At 43.6% G+C, this 19137-nt stretch overlaps 1 protein-coding gene across 1 annotated transcript in view; it reads right to left on the bottom strand.

Annotated features, from left to right (window-relative positions):
* Positions 1–798: 798 nt before the first annotated feature.
* Positions 799–19137, bottom strand: part of EPHA4 (EPH receptor A4) — a 104846-nt gene continuing 86507 nt past the window's right edge. Inside the window, exons 12-18 of the mRNA XM_059478900.1 lie at positions 15308–15369; positions 14584–14793; positions 11929–12078; positions 9368–9561; positions 6475–6630; positions 5317–6190; positions 799–3113 (exon numbers count right to left, since the gene is read on the bottom strand). Coding sequence (XP_059334883.1) covers positions 6076–6190; positions 6475–6630; positions 9368–9561; positions 11929–12078; positions 14584–14793; positions 15308–15369 — 887 coding nt within the window. The 3' untranslated portion in view covers positions 799–3113; positions 5317–6075. The remainder of the gene's footprint in view (positions 3114–5316; positions 6191–6474; positions 6631–9367; positions 9562–11928; positions 12079–14583; positions 14794–15307; positions 15370–19137) is intronic.

Genomic DNA, 19137 nt, shown 5'->3' with positions numbered 1-19137 from the left:
GGCTTTTGGGCACCAGCACTGCACAGTGCTGCTCTGCTGATATCACTGGATTTGATTAACAAATCATTTGGTTTGTTAATCATTCATTAACAAACCAAATGAATTCCCAATTCGTTTGGTTCAAAGTCTTCCTCAAATAGCTCAAAATCTTAAGGAAAATTCTACAAGAGCCACCATTGTTTCTTTGCCTGCCATGAATGGTGTCCATGTGTAATTTGGGTAGTTAAAGACATCCTTTGCACAACATCCATGCTTGGTTCCTGGCTGGGAGCCTCCTCATGGAAACTGTTCCTCTGCATTTTTGAGTGTCCAACACAAGTGCCCTGGCACAGGCAAAGGCAGCCCCTGAGCAGAGCAGTGTGGGCAGTAACAGCAGCAAGGCCATGGCTGCACAGGAGGGGTGACAGCCTGGCCCAAAGGACACGGGGATAACTGCAGGAGTTCTGCCAAGGACACCTGACCTTAGGCAAGGTCCAGCTGGGGAGCAGGGGGGGACACCACCCCTAGCCAATTCCACTCATAAATAGCAAAAATTATGGCCCTGTAGGTTTTTCCCATTGATAGCACCTGGTCTCCAAGAAAGGATCACTGATATTATTTCAGCAGCCTGGCTGCAGCACCCCTCCCACATCACAAACACCGTGGCTCATGGGACAGAAGCAAGGCAATCTGAAATCTGCTGAAGAGAATAAACCCCTCTGGGGCAAACACCAGGATTGTTACTCTGAATTCTCCATCTGTATCTGTTGTGCATAAACTTTAAATTAAAAGCAACATGCAATAATTGAAAATAGTCCATTTCAGGTTTGTACAGCAACTACTTTATTATTTTCAAATGCAAATGTTTGCATTGTTTGCTATTTTACAATTTTACAAACTAGGTATAAAAGACCATAAATAAATGACATAAGTTATGTGTACCTAAAATTCACGGAGGGAGAAAAAAATTACAAATTAAAACAAAATAGAAAAATCTATATATCTAACCCAGAGATCGTTCAAATGCACGAACCAAGAAATGCTGTTAGATTTTTTCAGTATGAACTAAATTATAATATGCCTCATACATTCTAATTTACACAGTCCTTGCATATTCCAACATACTTGCAGTGATACAAAAAAATAAATGCACTCTCTTTTTATTTGTCTGATTAGTATTTCAGATTTTTTTTTCTGGTTATGAAAATGTCACATAAAAGAAAAATACTGCTTTTTAAGTCCTGTTTACTGGTTACTTACCAGCTTTTTTTTTTTTTTTTTTGTATTTTATACATATATATTTTTAATACATAAGATCCATCACAAAATTAGCACAGCAAGAAACCCGGACAAACATCAACCATTGGTGTGTGAGCAGGACAATTGAACACACTCGTCGTGGGGGACAAGCTGGCCTGTCCCCGAGGGCAGCAGTGTCTGGAGCAGCCTGTGGTGGCCCAGCCTCTCTGTGGTGGCCACCTCTGCCAGGCACAGCTGGCACATCCTGGTGCCCACCATGCCCAGCTGCCCTCACTCCCCTGCCAGCCCTGCTGCTGCTCCTTCAGAGCAGGAATTACCACGGAGGGTCAGCGAGGGGGGGAAGAGGGAACAGGAGCAGCCTCAGGCCACCAGCTCACAGCTCTGGGCAGGGCTGAGTGCCCAGGCTGCCCCACAAGTGCCCGAGAGCCCCTGGCCCACGTGGGCAGCACGGCCACCTGTCCCCTGCCCGCTGCTGGTGGCCCTGTGTCCCTGGGTGCAGGCGCTCAGCTCCTCTCCAGCTGCCCCACAGCACACCAGGGTGAATTCCCCAAACACTGCAAGCTCTCCTAGGCAGTGCCAGCACGCTCCCTGGGCCATGGAGTGTCTGTCTTCTGCCGCTCTTCAACTGCCCTTCAACTGCACAAGGAACAGGACACACTGCACAACTCTGCTAACTGTTAACTTTACAGGTCTTGTTGCATTTTTGTTCCTTATCTGTGCTGGGAACCAGGGAAGTGTTCTGATTATTACGTTGCACACAGAGCAAGGTGCTTCTGTGAATGTAAGAACTGCATATATTTGCTAGCATTCAACAAGTCTTTAAAATCCTATTTTTGAAGATAAAAAAGGCTACGTAAGAATTCAGTTCAGGATTGCCAGTGGATGGAGATGCAGGTGTTGCCTCCACCACCTTGCCACTGAGAAACTGGTTGTTCTTGGTCATGAGCAGGGCACTAGTACAAATAAACAACACTTAACAAGAACCTTTAGCACCCTTTAGATCCTGCATCCATTACTCCAAAACTAACTTGAAATTGCCCCTGTTTCAGGCTGCTGAACTACTCAACAACGTTAGTGTGGCAGCTAAAAAATACACTTACAGATACAGAAATTTAAACACTTTCTTAATGTGTGTGTTCTTGTTATCATTTCAGACATGAGCTGTCAGCCTGGTCTCACAGGACAGAGGTGTTTGGGGCACGTTCACAGGCAGTTCTACACAGGAGGTGACTTGCACGCCGACACACGCACACAAGCACACGTACGCACCTTTCGGAGGAGATAATAATCCATTATCCATTCAAGGAAAAAAATATATTTATATCACTGCAATGGCACCTTTAGTGTAAAATGTCACTTCAGCAATGTACACAGGCAGCTCACAGGAACTGAGTTCTTTGCTGTGGCACCTGGCCTGGCGTCCATGGTAAGATGTGTAGTGCTCTGTCACCTTCATTTGTCCGGGATGCAGCGGTGACAGCCAGAGGAATGAGGAGAGACAACAACAAAATATATAAATAAAACCAAAGGTAAGCAGAGAAAGCAGAAGAGGAGGAAAAACAAAATCCAGAAGTCTGCAGGGCTTTGACACAGTACATTCCTCAAGTGACAACTGGGTGCTGAGTCTTAACGAGTCAGTTATCGCTCAGTGGAGAAAAACAACGGAGTGGGTGGCCCAGGAAAAAAAAAAAAAGAGAAAGTAAAAGTCACACTCTCTTCAGGGACTGATGACTGTTCAGCATGTGTTTTCCAGAATCAGTGCTATGGAAGACGCAACTGTGGGTCCAGAAGGCTTCATGTCTGCTCTGTGTTCCTCCAGGGTCAATGTGATCAACAGGATGGGCTATGAGGCTGTGAAAGCAAAATCCATTTCCCTGCACGAAAAGAGAACCCAAATTAAATGTATTAAACCACATGCTCCAAGATAGACGCCCAAACCTGCCCAAATGGCAATGCTCAAAGGGTGGGAACCCTTTGCCTTCCCTGTCCTTCTCCCTTCCCTCACACTATTCCAAAGTCTTGCTTCCATGGCATACCTTACATGCAGATATGTAATCAACCAGTCTATCTTTCTACCTATACTTACATGGGCCACCTTTTTTTCCCCTCCATCTGCTCTCTTCAAATTAAAATCACATTCCAGTGGATGCCCCTCCTTGGCCATATTTTATCTCACAGGAAACACAGCCACCAGTGGCAGTGCTGAAAACCCAGCATCTGAGCTGCCTTCACAGTTTTCATTCTATAGGGACACAGTTTTCCATTTTGTGTGGAAAATATTGCACTGTTTTGAATTACCACTACTAGACTACGAGACAGCAATTTAACAAACTGGCCAGAAAACTGGGTGTATTTTGGTTTTAGATAAAAAAGATGATCTCAACAGAACGCAACAGATTTACAGCAAGGAAACTTCAAGTATCTCTGCACTTGAGAGGCAGAAGAATTTTTCCTGCTGAAAGTACAAATGTCAGGTCTTTAAGATGAGTAACTACTTCTTATGTTGCCTGGCAAAGTGACATTAAAACATGCTGGTTTAAATAGATTTTTTAAAAGAAATCTTAAATTTCTTGAAATGGAAAAGCTTTTATAAGTAATACTGCAGAACAGTTTATACTGAACTGTCATGACTTGACAGGATCCAAATTTAGCATCTCATATTCAGAACAAGTTGTTCTCTGAGAGAGTTGGGAGTGAGGGAGAGTTAGTGGTTAAAATCAGCAAGTTATTGTTAAGAGTGACAAAAAAAGTGATGTGAGTGACAATACAGTCTGTGTGATTTGTCCAACTGAGTGAACTGTTTTGGATTTAGGATAAACTCAATTATTAAAAAAGTTTGACCTATAAAGCCACTAAATCATTTCTGAATTTGCTGTCAGGTGTGGAATAGGACCAAAATATTATAGACTAAAGAACCAGTCTTAGTGCCATTAAATGATAAATCTCACCTTTCTGACATTGTGCCTGGCACAGCTGAAATGCAATGTCAGTTCTAAAGGACATGTCATGAAAATCCTCCTCCTGCTCAGCACAGAATAAGTGGCCCGTCTTTTTTCTAAGGTCATCTCATCACTTTGGTCCTCAGAAGGACTTTAAAGAATCTAACTTACATACTCTGTTCAAAAAGAGTAATAAAAGCTTCATGACAAATAAATTCAAGCCTCAGTGTGTTCAGAGCTTTACTGGATGAAGCTTTATCCTGTGTGACCTGCTGAGGACAACCACATTGCCATAGCAGTCTCCTCCACCTGGCAAGCCAGGGCATGCTTTCAGTCACCCAACTCCCATCTGCTCCCTGGAGGAGGCAGAGGGCAGCTTTTCCATGCTCCCTCTTGCTGGCCATACCTGCAGAGGGGTGTCAGGCCCCAGCTGTGCAGTCTGCACCTGGCACTCACACACCCACAGCTGCCCTGATAATCCCAGATACCCATCCTACAGGGCTGGCTTTCAAAGTGTATCTTGGTTCCCACAACTGATCCAACAGAATCATGGTGCACGAGCTGTTACCCTGCCTGACACCCAAACTGCACAAAACCTGCAAGCCTGCATGCTCTACCCCATTTTTATCTGCTCCCTTTCCCATAAAACCACTGACACCACAACTGAAACGCATCTTTCTAAAACCCAAATGCTGCTTTTACTGCTGCTCATGAGAATGCAGGAAAAGTCTTTGGTTCTTCTTAGTGCCTTTATGACTATTTGTACTTTACACTGTGGCATCCATTCATGTTGAGCTTTTCCAACCACAGCATAAGGGCTCTCAGTGTGAATTGAGGTCAAGCTTTCAGCACTGAGCTGAGCCCCAAGACACTCCTACACCTTGTCTGCACACCCTACCAGGCAACAGCTTGAGAGCAATTTGAGATAGAGCAATTTTCACTGCCATCAAATAGAGCAAACAATGGGAAAGGCTCAGCAATTAGTCTGGGAAACCAGCAGAGATTCTTACAAACCAGTTAGGAACCCCAAACAACACATACCACAGCAGTTTTTATTTTCCCCCACCAGTGGTGAAATCCTAGCACAGCTTACAAAATAAAGCACCATGAATATGTTGGACACAGTACTTCCACTGACCTTCCGTGAGGCAAAGGGAGTAAGTTTCTTGAAAGAGAAAAGAAGTCTGAAAGCTCCACAGCCACGATTGTCACAGCTGACTAATGGCAAGATGGTCACAAAAGACTTTCAATGGCAAGCTTCAGCATGGCACAACAGCCAAGAACCTCCCCAGAAGTCCAGTTTTGCCCAGTAATCCACAAGGTGGGTCACTTCACGTCTCAAGCCCATAAACGGGTAGATCACTAATTGGCAGGCACTGATCAGCCACATGATATTCTCACTGAGGTTTTTGCAAGGTGTTAGTGATGCATCAAGTCTGCAAAGAATATCCTAGGGCAGATTCTTCATTCCAGTGAAAGATACACAACGGTGGTTTCACCCACAAATAAAACACTATGGTTGTAATCCTACAGGTCACAGGGAGAAGGAAAGTAATGCTGTTGTTTTTTAAGCACAGTATCTGGCAGCAAACATAGCATCAAAACTTGAATGTGACTTTATATTTATATAGATACATGTATTTTACATATCATTGATCAACAGAGAAGTATGTTCCAAGAAACCATTTGTTCCAGGTCTGGTTTCAAAGGACGGCTCGTCATTTCTGGAGGCCCCCTCCCAACACACGCTCTGCTTCCACAATCTGTACATCAAGCAACGCTGCAGATCTTGATTTCCACGGGCGAGGAGACGAAGTAAAAAAAGTGCAGTTCTTCAATTAAAGTGCATGGATGAGGTAAACTAATTTCAAGAGTTTTGAGTTTATTCAGTGCTGGCTCAGACGGGAACCATCCTGCCGTGCATCTGTTGCATTTGGGTGCGCATCGCTTGGACGCTGCTCAGGATCTTGTTCTGGTGCGCCAGGGCCGTGATCCCGATCCTGGCCAGGTCCCTGTGGAAGACAGGAGAACAACAAGGGGCTCAGAGTGGTGGATCAGATGCTGAGATGCAGAGAAAAATATTAAGAGTCAACCACCAGCAGCATTAGCAAAAGCAGATGTACAGAAATGTTTAATTAAATAAGTGGAGGCATTGTGGAGGCATTTTAAAGTTATCCTCCATCCAAATGAAAGGCATTCCATTCCTTTAATGAGTGTAATGATATGCAGCACAAAGCAAGAGAGGCTGATTAAATCCAGATTTACCAGTTTTTTTGCTATATCTCCGAGTACTTACTCCTGGTTCATATGCACCACAGCCTCTAGGGTGGTATAGCCAGCAGCTGTGAAGTTATCCTTGTATCGCTCCATTTTCATGGCTTGGAGCCAATCACTGACAGAAACAACCGCCGAGAACTCGGGGGAGCTGGGATCCAGCAGGGCTGTGCTAGGTCTGGATGCCAAACAGTGAAAGGACAGAGAAATGGTGTCAGCTGGATCACAAACCACAAACCCAAGTTTGGTCTCTGCTACAATTAACCTCAATGATGAGGGAAAGCAAGGGCAAGATGCTGTGCCCAAAGAAACTCTGCACATCAACTCAGATCTAAACTGAACAAGATGCAAAGGAATGGGCCAAAGAATGAATTTCACCTGAGGTTTCTATTTTTGGTTTGAGATCTAATTTGAACCACAATACAGCTTATGATTTCCATCCTAGATATAACCAAGTTCACAGAAAAAGCTTTTACTCCCCAGAACAAAGAAGATGGCAATGCTGGAAGGCATTTGGCCTGTTGGGTCTGTATCTCATGGGCAGCAATGCCAGACCTTGCCAGCCCTGCATGTGTCAGACTTCAGCTCAGCAGCTATAGAAACACTGCTGAAGGATGTGCAAAGAACTGGGAGCTCACACCCTGCCAGACTGGTTTGGAGGGCAAAACTCTGGGCAGGTTCAGATAACTCCTGTTTCTAGCCAGGTCTGCTCAGTGCATTCAATCAAACTCAGGACAGCAGGGAGTTAATCCCCTCTTTAATCAATCCATTCCTGACTGAGTGCCTGCCAGGAGTGGCAGGAATCACACCAGCTTTGATCTTTGTTTGCACTCTGGAATGTGCTTCTCATTTTGCCTAGCACACTTTTGCCAATAATTATTTTTACAACATTTTCTTCTCTTATTAATATTGCATTTACTATTTCATGTATATCATAAGTCACAGTTTCATTAAAGCACTATAAATTTATGTTATCTATCTAATCAAAACAATTATCATTTAGCAATTTATTTGAAAATGCACATCATCAAAGACAAGGTGTGCAAAAGCACGGTTAGGTCTTGCCTGAGGCATTGAGTACACTCTGGCAATACTTGGTTCAACTCTTTTACTGCATTATCTAACACAAGACCAATGATGATAACCTATTTATATAATTATGCTTTATGTATAAAGTAATATATTAATAATGTTATATGCATATTTGAAATTCCTATTCTGAAAACAAAAAAATATTTATAAACAGCTGTGACTGTGAAATGACCTTGAATAGGCTGTTAGCTTACATACACAGGCAATGACCTTGAACAGGTTATTAACTATTGGAAAACCTATATATTTTCAAAGATCACCTTTAAATTGAAAAGAAAGCAAAAATGGAGGCATTCATACTGTGATTCTTCAACCAAATTATCACAGCAGATCATACTGTGATTCTCACCACGTAAATTATTTAAACCTCAAGGGAGGATACATTTTTGCCAGGCTCCCAGTGCGATTAGGGCAATCTGGAAGAGGTGGTGATAGTGGCCTCAAAGGGTTAATGATCCTTCTTCTGGTGACATACATTGTAAGCAAGACCCACAAAGGGACATACAAGCTTAAAAAAGGATCTTGTTCTGTTGGAGGGTAAGACAGAATCTCTGTTACTCCCCCACTGATTCAAGAAACTTAATTTTGCATTGTCTAATGCATGTTTTTGTACCTTTCCTCCTACTAAAAAACATTTTCCTCTTATCTTCCTTTTTTCCCATATTTGCTGTAAGCAAATCTACCTGACAAAGCAGAGACATTTGGAAAAAATGGACCAAAGCTGGTAGAGATCAGTAAAGTTCCTATTACTTCAGCAGTGTTTCACCAGCTTACACAAACTGCTGATCTGTCCCAACAAAGCTATTTTGGTTTCACCCTACAACTCTGGGAGTTTTCCTTCCTGCTGCGCTTCTCTTGCACGTACCAGGTACACCATGCTTAGCAAACAAAACAAATGTAACGCGGGATCGGTGGAGACATGAAACTGGCTTTCCACAAAATTAAATTCAAATTCACATAAAAATTAATCCACACCTTCCCAATGCCCGCGAGGCGTTGGCTGTAATGCTGCAACGCTCATTTGCAAATCCTACACAAATCTTAGGGTTTATAAAACTTGATGATGTGCTTTTCCTGCAGAAAACCACATCACTCCTGTTAGCTGCACTGACTGAGGTGACCCTACCCACTCAAGCCCTTTCACCGGGGGGAGAAGGGGAAAGAGAAGCAGCAAACTTTGCTTTTCAGCAGAGCTTGCCTGCGTCAGGACGTGCTTAAGGCTGTGCTGGGAACTCTCTCAGCCTTGGTGTGATCCAGCACAGCTCTGCTCACTCCCCTTTCCTGCTGGCAGGGCTGAGCCTGGGTGCCCTGGGGGCCACACAGAGCCAGCACAGCCCTGTGCTCACCCACGCAGAGCAGCGGCTGCTGTGCAGGCTGGCCCTGGGAGCTGGGTGCCACCTGCACTCTGTGTCACCTGCACTCTGTGTCACCTGCAATCCGTGTGTGCCACCTGCACTCCGCCTGTGCCACCTGCACTCTGCCTGTGCCACCTGCACTCCGTGTGTGCCACCTGCACTCCGTGTGTGCCACCTGCACTCTGCCTGTGCCACCTGCACTCTGCCTGTGCCACCTGCACTCCGTGTGTCACCTGCACTCCGTGTGTGCCACCTGCACTCCGTGTGTGCCACCTGCACTCCATGTGTCACCTGCACTCTGCCTGTGCCACCTGCACTCCGTGTGTGCCACCTGCACTCCGTGTGTGCCACCTGCACTCCGTGTGCCACCTGCACTCCGTGTGTGCCACCTGCACTCCGTGTGTGCCACCTGCACTCTGTGTGTGCCACCTCCCCAGGCTCCCTGGTCTGTCCCAGAGCAGGGCTGACCTGGAGCTCTCGCTGCCTGTCCTCTTGAGGCTGTTGGGGTTGCGGATGAGCTTGTCCAGCATGTTGACGATCTGGCCGAACTTGGGCCGGTCGCTGCGCTCCTTCTGCCAGCAGTCCAGCATCAGCTGGTGCAGCGCGATGGGGCAGTCCATGGGCGGGGGCAGCCGGTACCCCTCCTCGATGGCCTTGATCACCTGCAAACGGCACAATCAGGGAGACATTGGAGAACATCACACCCTGCTCAGTCCACCAGCAGAGTAGGCTTATCCTAGAGCTGTCCAGACTATGGTGACAAATCCCCAGTTAAGCGATACAACGTGGAAAATTGCACTCGGACTCAGACAGCTGGTGGTCTCAGAACTGTCATTTCTCCTCAGCAACTCAAAACTGAAAGTGCACCCAGAGCAGACATCAGATACAGCAGGGCAATTTGTCACAAAAAAGCACATGGGATACAGGGATGACAGAAGAGCCCTGGTTAGAAATAAGCAACCAGCCTCGTTGGACAGAGGGCTGGAGAAGCAACAGCTCTACAGCAAGTCTTTATTATCAGTCAGTTTCGGGTGCAGTATGTTGAGACTGTATTTTCCCCATAATTTTTAAGGTACAGCAGATCACTCCCTCCCCCTGTCCTCCTGGGCTAGCTCATCTCTGTCAACAAGAGAGGCCTTGCAGAGAACCTGTTCCCCCACTGCTGTATGGTCTGAGCCAAGAAATGCAGAGATAGGAACCCTTTTATGCAGCTTTACAGAAGTCCAACACAGCTTAAGTATGTATTTCATATTTAACAGAACCCAGAGAAACTCAGACTGAAATCACTTCAAACCCTCTAAAAAGCACTCCAGAGGCCCTAATGGCTTCTTAGCTGTCTCAGGAGAATGGGACACAACCAGAACTCAATTCTGACATGACAGGGACATGACCCAGGAGCCTTCAGATCTGAATTAATCAATATGACACTGCTGGCAGGACTCACCATGAGACTAGAGACCAGGAGTGCTCAGAGACTGAGTTGCACTAAATTCTCTCCTTCTGGACTTGTCCAATTAGTGGCTGAAATCCACTGGGAGGACAAGGTGAGCGATATGCTTGCATTATTAGCAGCTATTCAGTGACCACAAATAAAGTGGCTCTCACTCCTCCAGGAAGTATGAAGATACTTTTGATTTCTCTTGATTCAACAGACACTGAGTATAATTTGAAATCCCCTCCTGCTTTGTTGTGAGAGGAACTGCCCTTGCCATCATTAAGAAAAAAGGCACGTCTATGCTATGTTCTGTAAAGAGTGTGCACAGACAGTAATATTGGCTTTCCCTGTCTTGTTCAAGCCAGCTTTTCAACGTGGTCTAGCAGTGCACAGTCTCAGTGAACACCAGCCTAACATAAACAGCTCTAATAAAAGCAGCTGTTTGTTGCAGGGAGCTCCACTGTGCTGTGCAGACATGCCTGATATAACTGAGACACATCTGGTGTTTTATTTTCTTGCTAAGTCTTGATGACTTCCTGTTAGCAAAAGGAAGGCAAGATTGGGTGCCAGAAGAGACATTTCACATCAGAAGGAAATTAAAATTATATCTCCCATTTAGATTAAATGCCATCCACATCTAGACACTCTTTGAAAACGTTCAGCTCTACAGAAGAAAGCAGATGACTTGTAAAGTGCCTTAACCACTCCCATGGCTGTATATTCAGATTACCATTTTCTTCTTCCTTTACTTGCTTGTAAATCCCCTGGGAAAAGAATTATGGATAATCTAGGCCTCATTTTCAGTGGGATTTTTTTTCCTATTTAATAAAAATTCTATTAGCAAAAGCTCTTATTAGCATTATTATTAAATACTCTTCTGGAACGGCAGCCATTATGCACAGTCCCTCTTGGATCACACTGAAGTAGTCCAGATGGTATGGTTAAACAGGACATGCATAATTTAAGAATGGTCATTTACAAAAGCTGCCTTTTAATGGCCTCAGGGGGCAGCTATGCCATTGTCACAAAGATGCTCTGACTGATAATAATAATAATCCATAGAACTGGATTTTCTATGTGTTGATTTAGATATCCTACAAGAAATAAAATCACCTGGAAGACTTATAAGCATAGTGGAGCTTCAAGAATTAAATACCAATAGGAAGCCAAATCAAATTTGTTTTTCTCTTAAAGTAAACTCAAGATATAATATGAACATTCAAATCTTTCTTCTCTTGACAGTATTATTATTTGACGGTTTAAATATATTTGTTTCCCTTACCTCCATTTTTCTCTAATTGTTATTTTTTCACATTTAAAAGGCCAAACCAAATAAACCCTTGTGTATAGACCCTAACTTGAGAATCCCCTATTCCATGAGCTGAGACAAAGCTTGAAGTACTCAAGGAACTTTAGTTCCAGAGAGATTCCCTGAGAAAACAAGAGTCTACCAGCCATGGTATTGTTTTAAAAGCCTGGAATAACCATCTTACAGCTACATAGCAACTGCCACAGAAACACATCAGCAGACATCTAAGGACAAGATGAAGGCACAGGGAGGGGACAGGCAGGGGGAGCTCAGCAGGACACTCACATCTTGGTTGGACATGTCCCAGTAGGGCCTCTCCCCGTAGGACATCACCTCCCACATGACGATGCCGTAGCTCCAGACGTCGCTGGCCGAGGTGAACTTGCGGTAGGCGATGGCCTCGGGCGCTGTCCACCTGATGGGGATCTTGCCCCCCTGCCACCAGGGAAAGAACCACAGGCTGGTGAGCCAATGCAGTGCTGTGTGTGGCTGACACTGTTCTGTGTATTCAAAGTACAAAAATCACATGGTTTTTTGTGTACAGCTCCAGAACCCTTCTGAAAAACGCAGCCACTTTCTCTCCTGCTCGCCATAAAGCTGTCAGATCCAACCAGGAGGCAATGCTGCCCATCTGCTTGCTTCAGTCACCAGGAGGAGAACCAGTAAATTGTTAAATGTATTTTTATCAGCCCTCCAAGAGATGTCTGCTCAGGGCTATGCTGAAGCCTGAGAACAAGCCAGGGGTTTTACAAAGTATATATTAGAGATTTAGTTGACAAAACAAATGAGTGCACGCTGTTAATTACTATTTCCTTGCTTGCCTGTCTGACCTGTTTGACCTGTTTCAGAAAAATGGCATTATAAACATTTTGCTTTTTAAAAAGGTAAAATAAAGAGAGGGTAAACTGGGAAGATTTATGAATACAGTGGTGTTTCCCATGGGCAATATCCCAACTCCTGCCAGAGATGTGAGAAGGCAAGCAAGCCTCTGGGCTCTCCCAGACCCTGGAGGACGAGTTCAACACCAAACCAGGGTACAAGGCTGCTTTTAATACCTGTTGGAGAAATCTGCCTCTCCTTACAATACTTTTTTTTTAAACAAATAAAAACACTTGGCCATTTGATTTGGGCCACTGAGGTCCTACACTGTTTAAAAAGGAACTCACTCCATCCTGTTTATCTGATTTTGCCTTAGCTGAGTGATCCCAGGCCACAGATTTCTCCTTTTGTTTATGCTAATATGCAAGGTGTTTTTAATTGAGCTTTTGGTTTCCTGCAGTTCCATCTGGGGAATGACTTAAGCTGAACAAAGGTTTTTGGATTTTTTTTTCATTTGCTTTTATGCTTCTTTGATTAAGTTTATTTTGGTAGTTTTTTTCCCAGCCATCTCCTAGATAGCTTTTATCCATAAGCGAGTGCAGTGTGTGCATACTTAATAGTATATTGTTCTACTATATCTCTCAAGTGTTTAATATGGACTGGTTCCAAGCCAAGGCAAATCAAAAGGGGTCCTTCCCCTGGCTGCTTCAGCCCTTGCATCAGGCCCTTTGTGAGTCAGGTTGTGGCAATATGTGCCTTGGTGACTACAAGATGCTCTCGCTTTAATGAGTTACTAACAGGAGCAGAACACATCATTTTCTTTAAAAATGTTGCTTTAAAAATTGCATTCAATCACAGCCTCTCTGGTTATGCAAAAGCTTTATTCCTCCTTTCAGACACAGATGCACTGACATTGTTTATACATGGTTGTCACTCTAAAAATTGTCAATAAGCTCTTTATATTTAGCTGCTTGAGCACAGTGGAGTTAATCCAAATATCCCTGATCCTTCATTACTGATACCAAATGAAGACAATGACTGCAAAGCAAATGTCATTGACTCTCTGTAGTTTACTCCTGAGAGCCAACAATACCATATCTTCACAGGCTAAATTCAAAGAGAAGCTTTTCAGTTATTTCTGTCTTGCTCTTGTGTGCTTGTCTAAACTCTGATTTCCCTGAATACAGATTTTCAAACCTCTGCTTCTGCTTCTTCCACTTGCCACCCTTATGAGTGAGAGAAATCAAGGCTGGCCAGCATTTAATACTACAGGAGTCTATCCTTCCCTGTAATGAGCTGTGAATCCATTAAAGGATGAGTGTTGGGATTAAACAGCAAGATCTGAGTGCTGCAAACAAACTCAGCACTAGGGAGAACAGATGGAGAATGGCAGATACTTAAAAACGAAGAAAAGAAGCAATTAAAAAAGGAGACTTTATAAACCAAATTTTTCTCTTTAGGTGCATGTTGATATCAGAGGTATTGGTACAAAGGCTGGTAATGGCTGGGATGTTGTTTTGTGGCCAGAATACTTGCATTAGCCTTATTCCTTGTGCAGCATATTAAAATGGCTTTTGCAAAATTACCCAGCAGTGGGTTGCTGAAATATAGATAAAATGGGAAAGAAACAAAAAATGGGAATGCAGGCCTAAGAGTTTTCCCAGTCCAAATAATTAGGTCAAATTTATGACTGGCTTTGTAATGGGCAAAAGTGGGTGCATCTTTTTAATTTTTCTGTGGGGTGTCTACACCTTCTGTATCAAACATGATTATGAGCAGCCACGTAGAAACTCTGTTTGTAGATATCAGAAGGAGCAGAAGTCTAGGCCCTAATTTGTGGCACCAGATTCCTGTCACATGCTGCATCATGATGAAGGAACAAGAGGAATACATGGGTCACATCCTCAGAAAAGAAATACTGCTGTGGCCACTGCTGTAGCAGCAACAGCACATCAATTTATAGGAGCTGTGGAGCCTGGGCCAATGTTTACTTTTAGGCTGTAATTTAGGTTTTCACTTGTGACTGAGACTATTTTAAAACAAACCACTGACACCTCCCACACAGTCAGACAAAACCAACATGCAGGCACGACAACATGGCCATTTTCCTTCCCTCCTTACCCGTGTGGTGTAAGCTGCCTCAGGGTCATCCTCCAGCACGCGGGACATGCCGAAGTCAGAGACTTTGCAGACCAGGTTGCTGTTGACCAGGATGTTGCGAGCGGCGAGGTCGCGGTGCACGTAGCTCATGTCAGACAGGTACTTCATCCCCGAGCCAATGCCACGCAGCATCCCCACCAGCTGGATGACTGTGAACCTGCCATCGTTCTTCTGCATATGGGGAAAGCAGCAAAATCACAGAGCATTAAGCTAAAAGCTACATTATCGCCACTGCTGAAATTGGCAAAGAGCAGAGCTGCGGATTCCCATCTTCTCTCCAATAAAATGCAATGTTATTTCCTCCCTCCCCTCACCAGGGTCTATAATTCACCAGTAAAGCAAAAACCCAGAGGTTCTGTCACAGCTTTCAGTGATGCAGTATCCTGTTTGCAATGAATATGATTTTAATGAGTCTACAGCACTGCAATGCTTTCAAAAATGGAGCAAGTCAGAACTGTTCACATTAAACATGGATTATTTAAAATCCTGCTATTTTAAAAATTCATTTATTTTATATTCTTCCACTTTATATTAATTCTGGTTTTCAATAAAAGTAACACCAGAAAACAGAATTTCCCAAGTACAAACAATTTCTTTAAAACTGTGCAAATTTCAGTAAGAAAAAGAGAAAGAAAAAGATGTTTCCCAGTATAAAATCTCTTTAGCTTTTGAAGAAATCACCTACCCTGAGGAAGGCATCCAAGGAACCATTCTCCATGTACTCAGTTATGATCATTACTGGCTTACCTAGAGTGTGCAGAAAGAAAAACACAATTCCTTGATGAACACCAATGTTAATGGGATAAAAATGGCTTGCACATGATTTTACTGCCAAGACACCTGGCTTACACAATCTAATTTAATTTGAAACGCACCAAGCTTATGCCTCAGCTGTGGGAAGCAAGAGATGAAATATTACAGGACAGAAACATTTAATGGGCCCATTTGGAAGGTTAACCCTTTGGTTGATTCATTGACAAGGTCTTTAACTAAAGTGGCTCCTGTTCCCTAAGGAATATGTGAATTGATAATTGAGAACTAAGAAACAAAGATCTGTCCAAACCTGACAAAAATCTTCAGTATTACATATTGTTTGCAGAGCAGAAAATGGAATTCGTGAATGCTTTGGTCTGTCTTTTTTGAAAGATCAATGCTTTAGGCAAGTTGGAAGCTGCCAGAAGCTACAAAGTATTCCAAGACAACTGGATTCAAGAATGAAAAATGCAGGCTGTTCCTTTCAACCTTCACTGTCCTGAACTTGAATTCTGTGTTTCTCTCATTATTTATAAATGAGCCAAAGCCATTTGCCTCCTGAAGTCAGCCAGGGGCAAAATGATTCAGAGCCCTGTGTCACACAGGGGGCACAGAGCTCAGCAGCAGCCGGCTCCTCCTGCCGCAACAGGGGCCAAGCTGGGCAACCTGAGGAGAAATGCAATGTTACTGACAGGGGGATGCTTTCTAGGCACTCTCCTGCCTAAAACAACAGCAAATACACTAATAATGCTTGATGTTGATAAGAGTTTTATAAAGATCACACAGTGCTGAAACTGAGAACACTTAGGTGCATGCAAGGAACACTAATTATTTCATGGAGTTAAATCCTACTGATATTTGACATACAGGTATTTGTAGAAATAGGTCTGATAAGATCTCAAAAGAGCAATGGCAGAAGTACAGAAGTAACTCATCAAAGGTTGAATGGCAAAAGCCCAGTCCCAAGATGAGCACTTTCAAGGTGAGCACCTGACAATCAGTGCTGTCTGGCACAGCAAACCTTCCTCTCTCTTGTGCTTTACCTACAGGAACTATGGCTTTCTTCCTAAATAAAAGATGGTGTCCCAGAGAAACTCAGCTTTTACTTCTTGGAGCAGGTCTGAAGAAGGAAACACCATAGGGAAAGAGAAGGCTTCAAAGGCCAGGTCACCCAGACTGTAGATAGCTCAACTGCATCTTGGCATGGGAGGTACCAGAACTATTTAACTTTTCCTTGCTTCTGTCACCAGCAAGGATCTGCTCCAGAACAGCCATCTCTAAAAATTACCCTACCGTGAAATGTTGCAGCATTTAACATCCCCCTAATAGTTTCTACCTCAGTGCATCTTTCACCAAGATTCTTTTCTCATCATTTGTCAGGGATTTCTGGTTCCGAAGTAACCTTTTTTTAATTAGAAAACCATATGCTATAGGGACTGACTGTAGGAACATTTTACCACATTTCACTTAGGCCAACATCCATGTGTGATACGTAACTTATTTCACTCATCATTACTTATTTCACCTTTCCGGTCCCAACCTACCCTTTACAGGCCTTTTACTACTCCTGCTTTTACTTCCCTTCCCTGCTGGTATCCAAATTATTACTGGTTTGGTCCCAAGCAAGCCAGCACACCTGGGAAATGCCATTACTGAATGCTGCAGAGAAGCAATGGTATTGCATAAAGCAAACTGCTCTGGATGAAGGGCTGAGTGACCTTGGCTGAGCAACATCCTTAAGTAAAAGGATGTGATTAAACATCATCCTCCCTCTAATTCACCTTTGAAAGCATTCTTAGGTAGAAAGAGGAAAAACTTCAACCAAATCTGCATATGGCACTGTTTCATTTATGCTTTGCAACTGCGACGGCCACCCTTCCACTGAACAAATACAGCTAAATGAGTATTAATTAACCTTCTTCAATCAAAAGATACTATGTCAACGTAGAAGGGAAAAAAGGAAGACTCTTTCAGTGCATTAACATGTAATTTCATTACTCAGACACTTCTTTAGCAGGGGAGGGGGGATAGAGAGACGAGGGAGAAGTTACCATCAGCGAGTCAATTATTAAAGTACTTGACTAGCAGCCAATAATTTATTCATGGTTTTTTGCTGCCTCTCTCAACCCCCATCTATACCACTATTTATCTCACATTTTAATTTTCAGTTTATTAAATGCATCCATTTATCACAGCATTCAGCAAACCTATGGAGAAATGGAGATAAATGTGCTCTTAAGTGGCCCTGTTTCCCAGGAGTGCAGCTGGCAGTAACGGAGCCGTGTTGCTGCTGGAGCATCACTTACTGGGAGCCAGGAACGGGGCACTGCCAGGTCACCCTGCCACCTCCCCCCTGGGTGAAAATTCCCAATCATTTTAATTCACTGACAACTGCATTATGCAAATGCCTACGGCCATTTATAAGTGCTGGAGCTGTAGCAGCTCAGGGGCTTCCAGTGGGATTGCAACACAAAGATTCCCCTGTTGTCTTTCTTTTACTGAGGTGCTAAAAGAATCACTGTCTGAGGCAAACACTGTGGCCTGATCACATTCCCTTTGTTATAACAATCACAGAGAGAGACATTCAGACCTTCCAAATTTAAACAGAGGAGGGTATGTTAATTTTAGTTTTGAGCGAGGCTCTCAGTAAAGGATGGCCAAAATTAGTCCAAACTGCTCTTTGCCTTTAAAAGCAAACTGCCACACACTGTATGAGCCATTTTCAACTGTTGAGAGAAGGCAGACCAGGAGACAGCAACACAAATGAGCAGGGGTAAGATTTCCAGAAACAAAAGTGGCAGAATAAGTATCAGCTCTCACTGACATTCAAGAGGGACAGAGTTTTACAGTGGAACTGATAGTTTTGATAACCTTTTATGAGAGGTACTTTGTTCTTCTAGTGATATTTTACTTTTTAACTTTTCATCCATCTCAAATTTTAATTGCTCCCACTGTTAATACCCTGCATTCATGTTCCTCATGCTGCAGAAGGTGAGCTTCACAAAGTCCACTATGACAGCAGCTCACAAGATCACTGCCTGCTTTCTATGCTCACCCTGAGCATGAGCCCCAACACCCAAAGAGTCTTTTAGGATTAACAATGAGAGCCAGGCTTTGCCACCATGGTCCCCAGGGCATCTGGGCACAGACAATGCCTGCACCATGGCAGTGGCACCTTGTCAGCTCACACCCAGGCACTGGTGTCTCACAGCTGCATTTTCAGCTCTAGCCTACAGACAGCACCCAGCCAGCACTGTCACGCTTAAAAAACCCCAAACAAAGCAAACAAAAAGATCATCCAGGTAAATTCTGCAGAGTGAAATTAGCACACCTGTAAATCAGAGAAAACAAATAAGCAAGTTTCACACTAAAAAAACTTGCTTCGTTTCAAAGGCTTGCTGCTCCTTACATCTGTGCTTTGTACTTCAAACATATGACTGTGTAGTTTTGTTTTGGTATTTTTCCCCCATCATTTTGAATTCTTTGCTCACCATCTGCTTTTGCCTATCCTGTAACAATCATCTCAGTCTAGCAAAGATGTGAAAGATGCCTGCTTGGCATAGCAAGAAGGGATAAAAAAAAGCCAACCCCTGCAGTATTAATTCCCTCTACAAAATCTTGTACAAGCTGCCTACAGATAGAATATCAGTTGAAACCGTAAACCCATTTATAGCTGACAACAAGATTAATGACTTGTCCTGCACTGATTTCCTCCTATTAGCTATCAGTGGATCTGTTCCATCTGTCATTTTACAGGAAAGA

Source organism: Ammospiza nelsoni, chromosome 10 (genome assembly GCF_027579445.1).
Source record: "Ammospiza nelsoni isolate bAmmNel1 chromosome 10, bAmmNel1.pri, whole genome shotgun sequence".
In the NCBI taxonomy this organism is placed as follows: domain Eukaryota; kingdom Metazoa; phylum Chordata; class Aves; order Passeriformes; family Passerellidae; genus Ammospiza; species Ammospiza nelsoni.
This window is presented reverse-complemented; position numbering and strand designations above follow the sequence as displayed.